Source organism: Ambystoma mexicanum, chromosome 6q, assembly GCF_040938575.1.
Source record: "Ambystoma mexicanum isolate Mex_15411 chromosome 6q, UKY_AmexF1_1, whole genome shotgun sequence".
Taxonomy (NCBI): Eukaryota; Metazoa; Chordata; class Amphibia; order Caudata; family Ambystomatidae; genus Ambystoma; species Ambystoma mexicanum.
In genome coordinates this window covers 497,766,992-497,780,488 of record NC_090937.1, presented here as the reverse complement: position 1 = coordinate 497,780,488, position 13,497 = coordinate 497,766,992, and the positions used below count along the sequence as shown (strand labels likewise).

Below are 13,497 nucleotides of genomic sequence, written 5' to 3'. Positions count from 1 at the left end.
AGAGTGGGAGACACGTGCAGTACCAGGGAAAATACCTATACTGAAAAGAATCCTGGAAGTAAGGTACCAATTAAGAAAACCATATATGCACTGACGACAATACGAAGGTCATTTGAATGAAATCCCAAGGGAAGTGTGAAAATAAGCAGGAGATAAGACTGATGATGTCATGAAAAAGCAGAGCTGATGCATCCAGAAAAGAGGCAACAGGCTGAAGACCATAAACATTCTGTAGGATCTAAGGAGGAGGTGTTAAAGATGAGCAACATTTCGGGCTTGAGATAAAGATGCTCATGCTCAGAAACAAAACAGAAAATGCCAAGTCATTTTACAATTCTACAGATGCAGTAACGCAAGCAGACAAAGTATTCTTAAGGCTGGCTACGTAGTGAATAGATTGCGATGATGTGCCAACGTATATGCATAGGAATGTATGGACTATGGATGTTCCACAGCGCACTTTAGCAGAGCTTGGCCCCAGTAAATAGAAAGGCTTTTTCAGTGTGGCGCAGTTGGAAAATGATTTAATGATGGAGGTGAATTCAAGAAAGGCTTGGCGGGCCCCGCACCAGGAAGTCAAGGCCACCGTAAGCCCAGCTACAAAACATGTGAAAAGAACAAACTCCTGTCCGAGGTGAGTTGCAAGAACATTGAAGATGTCAGAGGTCCATCATTTAATAGTATTTCAAATACAGAAAAGCTCTGAAACGTGGTCTCCAGTCACATGGTCAGATGAAAATAGATACTGGGTTCACTTACATTGAATCCAAGAGACAAAATATGCCTATAATCCCTTTTATTCTCAGGCTTGAAGTAACATTTCCAAGGCCATGTTCAAAGGCTAATTGACTGGCAGACAGCGAGAGAGATGATAGATGGGAGGTTAATTAGGTGGGAAGCTTTGGTCATGACCAGCCCACCAGCACCTGGGTGCCAGCCTGCATGCTGCTAGCGTGTGTGGAATATTACAGGGGGCGGGGGGGTTCAAGGGTGCCAACCAATTATAGAGGGTCATGTAATAGAGAGCCCTATAGTTTGTATAACCAATAGGACGTTGTGTATTTGATGACGTTCATAGTGACTTGAACTAGAGGAGGGCTTAGTTGCTCACCTGATGTTAGAGACCCAATCACTTTTGCTGACAAGTGTGGAACGTATACCTGGGTGTTCCCTCTAAGCCTATCACTTTCCCAGGTAGGTTTTTGTAGTTTGCCACGTAGATTGAGGTCAGTGATGACAAGTTTTTACTATATAAGTTATTTTTTTAATGAAACTCGCTTAGTGAGAAGATCGAGTGGATGTTCATTGATGTTGTTATTGATATCAAAACACTTACTTTGCCAACTTCCTGAGTCAGTTTCATTATTGATGTTTGAGTATATTCTGCATCCTCATCTATCTCAAAGTATTGCTACCTTGTCTTAAAGAGCCTAGTGTGTTGGGTACACGGGTTCAGGTGCCTTACTGTGAATACATTTGTGAACTAGGAGAAGACCTTTAAATCTAGTCCTGTTTTGTATCGTCAGCCATCCAGCTTGATGACAGTACGAGGAAGTAGGTGTGAAGTAGGGAGTTCAGAGGGTCCTGGTAGAAAAGTGATCTTGTTGAGAGAACAAAGCATAGTTGGGGAGAACAAAGTGGATGCTGGCACAGTAGTCCCATTTAGAGACGACAGGCACCTGTGTTTCGGTAGCGTTTTAACATCAGAGAGTGCCAAGCCATCCAATATTTAATGGCAGAGAGACAGTTGGAAATTTTTATAGAGAGATCAGAGGAGAGTTCAGGAAAAGAGAACAAGATTTGGATGTCATCTACGAAGAGTTGGTACAAGAACCCAAAGGAGGATATTATTGCACCGAGAGCAGAGGTGTAGAGTGTGAAGAGGAGCTGACCCACGATAGAGCCTTGTTGAACACAAACAGTTGGAAGACTGAGTTGAGAGGTGTTGTTCCTCCAGGAGAACGAGAATTGGCAAATTTCAAGGTAGGATTCAACACAGACAAATGCTTGATGGCAAATCCCAAGTAGACATAGTATTAAGGAGATCATAGTGATCAACCGTGTCAAAGGCAGTGTCAAATGCAGCAGGCAGGTCAAGGAGAATTAGGACACAGGATAGGTCAGTGTGTTTTAGCAGAGGCAACGAAGTTGGAAACATTCCTGAGAGCAGTTTCAGTGGAGTGACAGGAGTGGAAACCTGCTTGTAGGGGGTCTTGAAGGTTGTGGATGTCTAAGAAATTGGTAAAATGGTTGAGCACAACCCTTTCAAGAACTTTAGAGTATGCAGAAGGAGAGAGACATGGGCCACCTCCTTGCTTTTTAGGAGAGGGAAGACTTTGGCTGTTTTGAAAACAGAGGGGAAGGCAAGCGGAGCCGAAGGAAAGTTTGAAGCGTTCAGCAAGGTCAGAGGCCACTAAAGGGCTAATAGGTTTGACGAGATGAGGAGCAAGAAGGTCTGATGGGACACAAGAGGGTTTTCCTTCATCAGTAGAGATAGCATGTTGTCAGTATTAGTGTGATGAAAGTGGGAGATGGAGATAGAGACAGAGATTGATGGGAGAGTAGGCAGAGTGTAAAATGTAGGCGGGAGTTTGAGGTCAGGAGATGGTCTCTAATTTTGGAAATGTTTGCAGCAAAGTATTGAGCTAGGTCATAAGCTGGGAGAGTGGAGTTGATAGTCATACACCTAGGATGAGGGAGTTTAGGGTGCCCTGTAGCCGACGAGGGAGGCTGGTTAGAGTGAGAGTCAACAAGGTTTGGGTGGAATTCCATTGCATTGCCTCTCCATCTCTGTCGCTCTAGGCTTATTTTTACCCCACACAAATAATGTGAAATGTCAATGATTAGCCAACAGGGCAAAATGTAAACCAGTAATGATATCCCAAATGTGAATAGTGGAAACTGCTCATAATGTGTTGGGTAAGTGTGAACCGCTTTGCGACCTAGATTATCTTTAGGCCGTAATCTGATTCTTTTATTTACAATGCAAAACTAGATGGAGACAAAAGTTTTGGTTTGGTCTAGTAGAAAGACATCACTTGGAAAGGCTTACATGGAAAATCCAATATATATTTGGACAAAATACTAAGTACATTTAAAGCATTTTTGTGGCAAAGGACGATGCATTTAGAAAGGCAGAAATATTTTACGAATTGGGTGAGCTGGCATGATTCAATTTAATACTGAAATCCTATGATATTAAAATATGTTTTTGTTAATTTGATTTTTCTTGGCTATCTTCCTCCTTTCCTGCATCCTTTCCTTTCCTTCTGGACATGGTATTTCACTGTGGAATACGCAAAAGTGCATTTTCTCTCTTGTGAAAAATCGCATCAATGTTTTTGTTTTTTAAATGGGACCACGTTTACAAACTCTTCACAAACACGATCATATATGTGGTAGGCCACAGTGGCTTTCTTTATGGGACACGCATATAGTGTCTTTTAGTAGGCAATATGGTCATAGTGGCTGCTCCCTTAATGGGACACGCATATAGTCAGTGGTCGGGTCGAAGTGTACGAAAAGAAGTAGTGGAACTATGTTCCCTACTGGTCTGACTGCTCCCCACAAACCCCATCACCACGCCCCTCCCATGCACAATATAAACCCCAAAATGCATGTGCCTGCTGTTTAAGGGAACGTCCAGTCCAGTGCACTGAAAGTGTAAGTTTCAAGTTCTTCCTACACTGTTATTTTAAAACGAAACCGTTCCTGAACGGTTTATTTTTAGAATAAAAGTATAGGAACAATAAAACTTAATTAAAAGAAGTAGAGGAGCACCGCTCCCGACCGCTCCCACCCACTTCGACCACTGCCTATAGTGTCTTTTAGAAGGCAGTATGGCAATAGTGGTTTGTTGCAGAAAGGTTCTCGTCTGAGACTTTAACGTTGATCTTCTCTTAGTTCCACAACTTGCAATTCAAAGGGGCCATGTAGGTTTTTTTTTACCAAATACGGTTGTTCCCATCCATTAATGATTGAAATTGTGTCTATTTTCCAGTAAAAAAAAAACTTGCGATCTTACTTTCAACATTTGTGTAAGAACGCTTGCTTGCTACTGTCATCCCTTTTTTGTGAGCTGCTTTGACGCCCTTAAAGGCGAGGATGCAAAGTGGAGTGTGAGAGACCATTAAAGCAGCATATATAAGTTAGCTAAAAGGTTGCATTTGCTTTTACCTTGCACTCGCAGCTTTACTTGCCTACTGGCTGAACTTCCTTTCCACCTATGAGGTCACTTCCTCTCTAAAGGCGTAGCAAGCAAAATGCTTACAAAAATGTGGAAAATAAGACCGATGGAGTTGTTTTTTTCCACTGTAAAAAGGCAGAAGATAAAACATGATCAGTTAGGCAAAATGTTGTAAAAACGATGTTCCCTTTAAACAGTGAATGCAATCTCCACCCCCACGGTCCCTCCCATAAACTTCATAGCAGCAGGAACTATTCTTCCTCTTCCTCTCCAACCAGGTTGACAGGAGGCAAAGTGATGTTAAGTGGCTTGTTCTCTGTCTATGGGGAGCTGATGGCTGGCCCTGCTGCCCAGACCCACACCTCTTCCACTAGGATCTGTGCGTTGCTCATGTGGTTGGTTCTGTGTTATTCACCCAATGTTTATTCTATATAGTGCCTTTGTTTTTCCTCTAACCTTGTGTGCTCTTTTGCCTTCACAGAGTCACGGGCGGGGAACTCTTTGAGGACATTGTGGCGAGAGAATACTATAGTGAAGCAGACGCCAGGTAGGTGCTTGGGCCCTGACACGCTGTTGATCTGTTTAATGCACCCTTGACGTTTCCAGCAGACCTCACTTGTACGTTATCAAGGCTGGACGATGTGGAACAGCTGTGGCCAGAGGTGCTGTACCAAGGCATACTTCTAGGAGGGAAGGGAAGCGGCCTGACACATTACTGAAAATAATTGGCCAGCCAAACTATGGAGGTGCTTACCCAATGGTGAAGAGTGCCAGAGTGTGCTGGGAACACATCTGAAGGCACTGTGGAAACGTAATGATGCCACCGCCGACTGTCCCCTTCATTGCAAAATCTCCACGCCCAGGAGGCTGCTGGTCAAATCCCCTGAAACTGCAGACAAGTATGGCCTTAGGAGCACGATACCATGATGGCTGCAGGCCTTCTGGCCCATAGTGCTTTTGGAAACTATTTACACTGTTTCACACACTGGCCAACATATCCGCAGTAGCCCTGACAATCAAGCGAATGTCTATTCTATTTCCTGTGTATCGCCCTCCCATGAAACCCGGGATGTCTCATAAATGGCTCCCAGTCTAATGGAGTGCATTGCAAACAGACGTGTCTGGCAACGCTGGTAGTGCCCATATGGGTGCCTGGTCATGGGACCAGTAAATCCACGGAACATTTTGCTCCTCTTTATTTGTGTTTTGCAGGTGTTGAATCAACACATTACAGAAAGCCGAGCTCAGTGTGTGTGTGGAGCATGACATAACACGTCTCGGAAGTCCTTCGCCAGTCTCCTTCACGAAAAGAACAGCCTCCCTTTTAGTATTGCAATGGATGTACCTTACCGTAGGCCTTTATAGATCACTGTGCAGCCAGACCGAGAAAGGGGTATTGCCTTGTTATAGAATCCATATCACTGTGGCGCTGAGAGTCTATATTTAATTAGGCGAGACCTAGAAATGCAATACACTGAGATCTAAAAACAAAAAAAAAGAGGAACAACTTATTCTATTGGCCCGTCTGCTGACAAGCAAACAAATGTATGCACAACCTGGCTACCAGGGGAGAAACATAGCAAAAATTGGAAATAAAGCACACGTGCACCTAGGTTTGTGTCATCTGTTGCAATATAAACTCTTGTGGGCATTCGCCTTCGATCTTGCCCCCTCCGCCACCTTGACAGGCAATGTGTGTAGCCATAGGTTTGGCCCTAGCACCTTCTCGCAGCCCCGCCTTCCTCTTCTGGGCCTCTGGAAGGCCACAGATGAGTTGTCCCTGAGCCTGGGATTTGCCCAAGCCGGCTCGCTCCATAGATTGCTGCTGGCCATGACCTTGACTCTGTCCTCTACCTGTCCCATGGCGAAATGGGGGTCAGGTGACAATGGCGATGGAAGCAGTGCATCCTGTGTCTGGGAGCCCTCTGCCCGGTGCCTTTCCCTGTGCTGTGATGATGGCCTACGCTAAGAATCAAGACCTTTCCTATTGGAGCTAATGTAACACCAGAACATCCTTAAACCCCTCCAATGCCACTCACGTCAGAGTTTCCTGCTGAAATCTTGTGCAAATATTGTACACTTTCTATAATTTTGGAATGGAGAATGGTCGGCTATACGGCAATGCTCGGACTGTCTCTATTGTGGACATCAGCTTGTCTGAAACATGCGTGAGCACGCCCACCATCACTACGGCAGAAATGATTTGGCATCTCCAGATTAGTTTCTTCTGGAATTCGCACCTGTGTGTTATTCAACCTGAATCATTTTCCACTTGGCAATGCATTCCTGCAGGGACAGGGATATCGTTGAAGTCTGCGATGCAGGGATCCAGCTCATTGCTCCGCTAGAGAGGGATAGACGCATATCCATGACTAGTGTCCTCAAATGTCTGCTCAGCTGAAACTGGCATCTTTATCTGCTGGTTCACTTAGTGGCAGGAAATGGAGCTGTAACCAGCAAAGGCATATAATGGCCACTGCAATGTTTTTCTGGATTTTTGTTTAATAAGGTTTTCTTGACAAATTACCCAATACGTGTAAGGAAGCTACAGATGAACTAAACCAGTGCTGCAAGTGATCAATCGGACACTTTCAAATTAATGTAAGAAACTCGGCACTCTCCTTAGCTTGCAGTGATTAGCCAGGCTTGCTCCAAAGCGCCCAAACAAGAAAAATGGCATCATGGTATCTATTGTGCCTGCTCTGGAAATGCAAGCCCTTTCTACTGGGCACCAGCTTCAGACCCACCCTAGAAGCTCTGATCCCATCCCACCTCACCCGGCCGAGGAACTCTATCTAGAACAAGTTCCTATTCTAGCCTTGCCTGTGTTCCCGTTCCTTGTCTATTTGTTAGCGGTGTGATACCCATAGTGGGTCGTTGTTGTGGTTTGTAAATCCAAACCAATAGATGGATAGTTCCTTCCTGGCAGCCTACTTCTTGCCCCTCCTCACCACTGTAAATGTCAAGTATTCCCCGTAACGCTAAATAATGTGGCGGCAATAAAGGCTGGCCTATAAGGACTGTAGCCGCCGTTACTGATGTAGTGCACTCCTTTGCTTCCTGAAACTCGGTTTGCACTCTGTTAATGCTTAAATGAAAATCTAATTCTATTAGTCCACATTTTAGTGACTTGTATTGATCTATTTTAAGCTAAAGGCAAGGCTGTGCAGAGTGTTTATTTTATTTTTTACCAGTTTAACTCCCTTTAACTGGACAAGAAGAGCAGATATTCATCTCACAAGTTGTTGGGCATCACCTCCTCCTCATTTAGGTCTCCTATTTCAGGTGCTACTTTCTGGATCTCACATCTGACTATGGAGCTCCGTGCCTTCCTATCTCCCATCCATCTCGAACCATTCGTGTTCATGTCCAGCAGTGAGCACCCTGCTAGCACCCTGACTGCCCCGTCCCCATGACTAGAAGTACCACAAATCGAATTCCTTCCAAGATGATCAGTCTGGTGCCCCGCAGCCACTGCGGTCAGAGAGGGTCTGTATCCTGTAAATCATGGCCACAGGAAATGTTTCATTTTTTTAAAATCAGTTCTTTGAAAAACTAAAATTCCCAATCACTTATTTCCACAAATGTAGTACAATTATGTATTTCCTTAGAGATCAGAACGGTCAGTTGTCCTCCTTTGTAGAACTGTTAATGTTGTATGCGAGCCTCTGAAATAATTACTGTGAACTACTGGGAATGACTTTTTTTCCATAGCCCTCGTCACTAGACTGGTCATGTTTGGAGGAAGAAGAAACCCAATTGCACTTCATCAAAGTGCATAGTAATGCATCAGGCTGCAATGGTCCTTACTTCCTCCTTGGCGATCGCATTTCACTCCCACTATGGTTGAATTTAAAAGACCTGCAGATAGTACTTACAATTGTGCCTTCGATGATAGAAGCATGAACAATGGCAGACGTTGAGACTACACAATATTGACGATTGGCCTCTTAGATTTTCCCTGTAAAACCCCCCAGCAGTCGTTTTTAAATATGTCCGTACATGTGCTGTTCTAGTTCTCACTTTTTGTTGAATCGTGTATATTTTAGTGCGTGTGATGTCCAATTTGGATCTTAGACGTATAAAAGGGTCTAGTGGCAGATAATGGCACAAGGAGTTTGTTTTGTAACGTAAAATAGACTTTTATTGTTTTCAATGGTTGGGCATTAAAATGATTTATGTTTAGTCCATGCTAAAAAAAAGTTATTACTATGCCCACCACAGTAAATTCTCCATTGAAGTCAAATACACTTGGATACGGTCTCCCACCTTACTTATCTTAGTCAGGGCAAAGTGTGCCGCGAAGAGCAATACACTGTAGACTTGCAGCCACATAGCACGAGATTGCTACAAGCTTGCATAGTCTCTGCTAGGGTTGTCGGGCATATTCTCCTTCCACCACCAATTACTCGACGGGGGAAGCTGCAGTCGTGCGATCATCATTTGGGCCCAGCAGTCACCAACCTGACATGCAGCACTTTTCATATGCTAAATGAGTGCACCCTGTATAGGGGGTAGACTGTCACCTTTCTGCCCGAACAGCTGCTGCCGTCCCTCATTGGCCCGTTCTTTGCTGCGGGTACGTTTGGATAGCAAAACTATTAATCCCTTCAGTGTGTAAAGCAATTATTTTACTAACTCTTGAGTTGGCCTATAAGCGAATGCACAGAATGTGGAGGTGACATATCCATATGCACTACAAGGGTCCAAGGCAGTCCTTTTGCCTCTGATTCCAGAAAAGGACACAGTGTTGCACCCGGTAATTGCATGGAACATTAGCAAGGTGATACAAGGGTTAGGAAACGGAGCGCTTGCTAACTCATGACCAGTTCATCAATGTCAAAACAATGTGTCGATGTCATTGCTAGAACTGATTCTGTGTCTAGAGTGCAGATTAGGGCTTCATTTACTGTTGCTGCACAGCATCACTTAACTGGAGTAAGATGCGAGTGTCTGCCTGTTCATGAGTGTATAGCCAGTCTCAAGATGTCTTGACAAGTTCTACAAAGCACATTTGTACTGTTTGTGGTAATCACCTGTTTGTGGCAACGGCTGCACCAATGGTTGCCAAGAAGGGAAGCAACCCTTGTTTTCATCAATGCAGAGAAACGATAGGCTGCTGTAAAATTACTTGGAGGCTGCCAGTTGCAATTTGGCGAGTCCTATGTGTGCATGTCACATGAGACTCTTATAAATGAATAGTCGTTTACAACTGCGTTAACAGCCTGAGCAAGCGTTCCAGTCCACCCACTTTCATCCACATTTCCAAGTAACTTGAGAATACCTATATCAATGTGCAGCCCACCAAGCATTACAATAAGTGTCCTCGCCCTGAGCTGTTGGCAAGTGCCACTGGATTACTTAGGGTGGCTGATCGAATGTGATTGGCACATGTCCAGGATCAAGGGCTCAAACTACTGTCTTCACAATATCCACTGAACGGGGACTCATGGCCACTGACATGGCATGGTCTGGAAATAATGGAAGCAGGGAAGCTAGTGTCAATTCACTGTTTGTTGAATTGCGTGCTATGTCATCCAGGAGACTTCCTTCCCTGGGAGGTTGTCGCTAGGCAGAACCTGTGTCACATGCTCCAGCCAGGTTGATTTGTTCTCCATGGCTTGCTGTATTAGTTGATGGGCCACTTTGTTTGGGCCTTCTTGCTTTGGCACAGGGCAATCTGTTCTGATAGTAGAAGCAGGAGGAATGAAGGTGTAAGACTCAGAGAGAAGTGCAGTCTTTTCATTAGCACCCGTGCCGACGTCTGTAGATGGTGCAATCAGTAACACTGACATTTCCTGGTTGTTGAAGTAGTGATATTTCTGCCTCATGGAGTGAGTCATCGGTAGTAGAAGAGCTGGGATTATGATCAATATTTTCGGCTTCACTAGTTGTAATGGGCCTTCCTCTACGATAAATAGGATTAACTGTATTGTAATGGTGACATATTGTATTTCCAAGCTCTGAGATTTTCCGCACATGATCATTTAATGGAATACTTGTTCCAGTCTGTTTCTACACATTTTCTCGCTGTATTGGGTTCAGAAGGATTAATTAACTCATACATGTTTGCATAGTCCTTTGCAGTGCTTCACGTTCGATAAAATTGAAGGTGATATTGCACAATAAGATATCACATGAATTTATACCATTCATTTAAGCAGTATCCATTTATTTTTAATGCAAAGGGGATCTAACATACAGTCCAGCTGATTGATTTTTTGGGGGTCATTTAAAAAAAAAAACTTCTGCCATTATGTATTGGGGGTGGGGCGAGTGGAATCTGTGATGGCCCTATATCCTTAAATGCTCCATGGAATGTGTTCTAGTTGTGGCTCAAGGGCCCCGCTTCTATCATCAAAAGCACAATTCAGCCGTACAATAAGGACAACAGTGACTTAAAGGCACACGCTTTCAAACAGAATTAGCTTTTAAGATTTGAATAGGTCTGCAGCACCTGTGGAGCTCTGCTTCCCTGGGGCAGCAGGCCAAAGCCGAACAGCAAATCATTTATTTTCAAATGAATTGCCGATAAATTACTTTTGAAATCATCACTGAAGTGACTCGTGAGTAGCACTTCACAAAGGAACGATTTGTTTTGCAGTCGCACAATGATCTCCGAATTCAATAATTGGATAGAACATTGCTTTTCATTTAATGGAATGCAGTCAAGTATTCTTATCCAAATAAAAATGTTTTTGTATGGATCAACGATTACTTTGAAGAAATCAGGCTGCTGCGGACTTCCTCAGATTCAATTGTAAAATGACCCTACTAGAAGCCATATAATTAGTCTGAAAACGGATGCAGCTAATGGAATTTCTTTTAGAAAGTACATTGTGCATTTAGATAAATGTGTTGCGTACCCCTCATCCTTTTTTTTTTTTTTTTGAAGGGCCCAAAGTGCTAGTGACCACTGAGCACAACTGTGTACTACCACAGATCTGCACTTTGACCCACTGTTCTACAAGCATCAGGGCATTTCCTAATGACCTCATGTCAGCCTGTAACCCAGTTTATAGCACTAAAGTTGGATGGTATGATCTGCCCTCCTTTCTCTAGAAATAATCGCATTATTAGGTTGCAGAAGGCAGAAGATCAAGTCTAGCTAAAACTTCTCTGCGATTACAAGGATGCTGATATTTTCAATTTACATCCCTAGACAACAGTGCGTGCCCTTGTGCGGTTTCACGACAGTGCAAACGTGTCCACTATCTGGATAATTCTCTTGCAGTGCTCATGAGACGAATGATATCGGATGTATATGGCTACAGAGAGGACATTTCACAGAATGCACGCGAAACAAAAGTCTTAAAAAAATATTGAACATGTTTTATTGAAAAACGTCACTATTCTAGGTTGTCCAGATTGTGCGACCAATTTGTCAGAGTGATGGCTTTCTTTGCGTGGAAGTGTTCAATAAATGTAGTTTACAGTTATTAGATATCGCAGCCTTCTGTGATACCACGTAGGAATTTCCCATCTTGGTGGATACCGTAATGCACACTTTAGCACGTTGCCAGTCTGCACATTGATCGCATTCCTCGTTTCAGGTTAGTATGAACGTATTGAAAGTGTGCCCCTATGATCATCTTCACTTTAGTCGGAAAAGAATACATGGATACAAATCTATCGAATGAAATCAATGCAAAGTTCAAAGGGGAGATGTTTCGCCATTTTTCCCTAGACCCTCAGAAGCAGTGTATCTGTGCACATGCCAGCCAACGTTCTCAGTGGTCAAGATGGATATTCCACCTCAATAGGTTTCAGGAAAATACCATGGAAGAAAATTGTCTAATCTATATTTTGAAGCAATTCAGTACAAGACCGCTGCAGGAGGTCACTCTGTCTTCATGGTAAATATCTGAATATTTTCTACACGCTCTTTAATTTGAGGAACCCACCGATTTCATAATTTCTCAGCAGCTTAGGTTTGGTTGCACAGTAGGGTAGTAAAACTGGTCATGCCTTGCTTAGACTTCCAAGCAATGACAGAATTGGATTAAGTGACAAACTCCTACAAAAGGTAGGCTTCATTAATCACTGACAAATGATCCCGCCAAGAGCTTTCTATTGCGTTGTGTTTTGACAACAAACTCCTTTTGAGCATGTGAATGGCAAACACTCCATGATCTTTTAACAAAGGGAACCCCCCCTGTCCAATACATGCATTATCCCCAGTCCTAAACACTGAACTGCAAAACTTGTACCAGGGCCAAATCTGAACTTGACCGAGAACCAGATGCAGCAGAAAATATCCATCACATGAATCAAAAAATACATTTGTCAATACCAAGCCCAGTGACAATGAAGGTTCTTTTCAAACGGAACAACTGTATGTCCAAGCTTCAGAAAGATTTGGGAAAAGATGCAAATGAAAGAACATTTTTAGAATGGCGTGGTAACACAGACACATTGACTCTACTTCTCAAATGGTCTCCAGGGAAATTAAAGTAACTTTGTGTTGCAATGTCTTCTTGCCTATGTTTCTCAGTGTATTTATGACATTTTGTTTCAACATTTTGCATGCTACTGGTTCTGATGCTTGGCAAGTGGGACCCAAAAGACAGTCTAATATGTGATTTGTTTTGTATCTTTGATTAGACTGAAAACTATTCCTCAACGTTGTCTGGGTCTATGTTGGGATTATTGCAGTTGTTCTTGACTGATGCATTGATAATGCGTGAGAAACCCTTTTTCTGGTGTAAATAGTTACAGCTCTGATCCTGACTCAGACCAAAGCTTTTAAAATATGTTGGTCGTCTTACCCCATGACAGACCTTTGTGTTTTAACCAATATGTGTGCTCTGTTTGTCAACGTGTACTGTTTCTACACATTTAATGTGTTGTAACAAATCCTTTCAAGAAAGGGCATTTGTGTGCTGTTCTACGGTTTATTTTAATGACTTCTTTCTGCGCTACATACAGATTTCTTTTTAAAATCACATGCATAGTCTATTCCAATGTAATTGTGTTTTTCTTTACTTTAACTTTTTTGTACAAGTTGTGGCTTTAAATTGATTTGTGGATTCTTATCTTCATAGGTTCTCTTCATCCTTACAATTTTCACATTAGAACTTGTTGGGTTGTATGTTGCCTAAATGAGGATCCGGAAATCTGTGAATCAGTTAAAGATAGTAAGAAAACAAATATTTGAAATTACAGATAGGTGCACTCTTGACTACAATTCCTGCTCCCATCAACTTCTGTGCAGACTCCTTGCATTAAGACTGTGCAACATCCCCACGATGTTTCTCCACCAAGTTGTATAGGTTGGTTACCCGTCTTCAAATTCTCTGCTCTGATCGGAT

At 43.0% G+C, this 13,497-nt stretch overlaps 1 protein-coding gene across 25 annotated transcripts in view; it reads left to right on the top strand.

Moving 5' to 3' along the window:
- The window catches only part of CAMK2D (calcium/calmodulin dependent protein kinase II delta), a 1,139,541-nt gene that overhangs the window by 739,059 nt on the left and 386,985 nt on the right, over window positions 1–13,497 (top strand). For all 25 annotated transcript variants that reach the window (XM_069631027.1, XM_069631047.1, XM_069631025.1 and 22 more), the window contains exon 5: window positions 4,668–4,733. In XM_069631027.1, coding sequence (XP_069487128.1) covers window positions 4,668–4,733 — 66 coding nt within the window. The remainder of the gene's footprint in view (window positions 1–4,667; window positions 4,734–13,497) is intronic.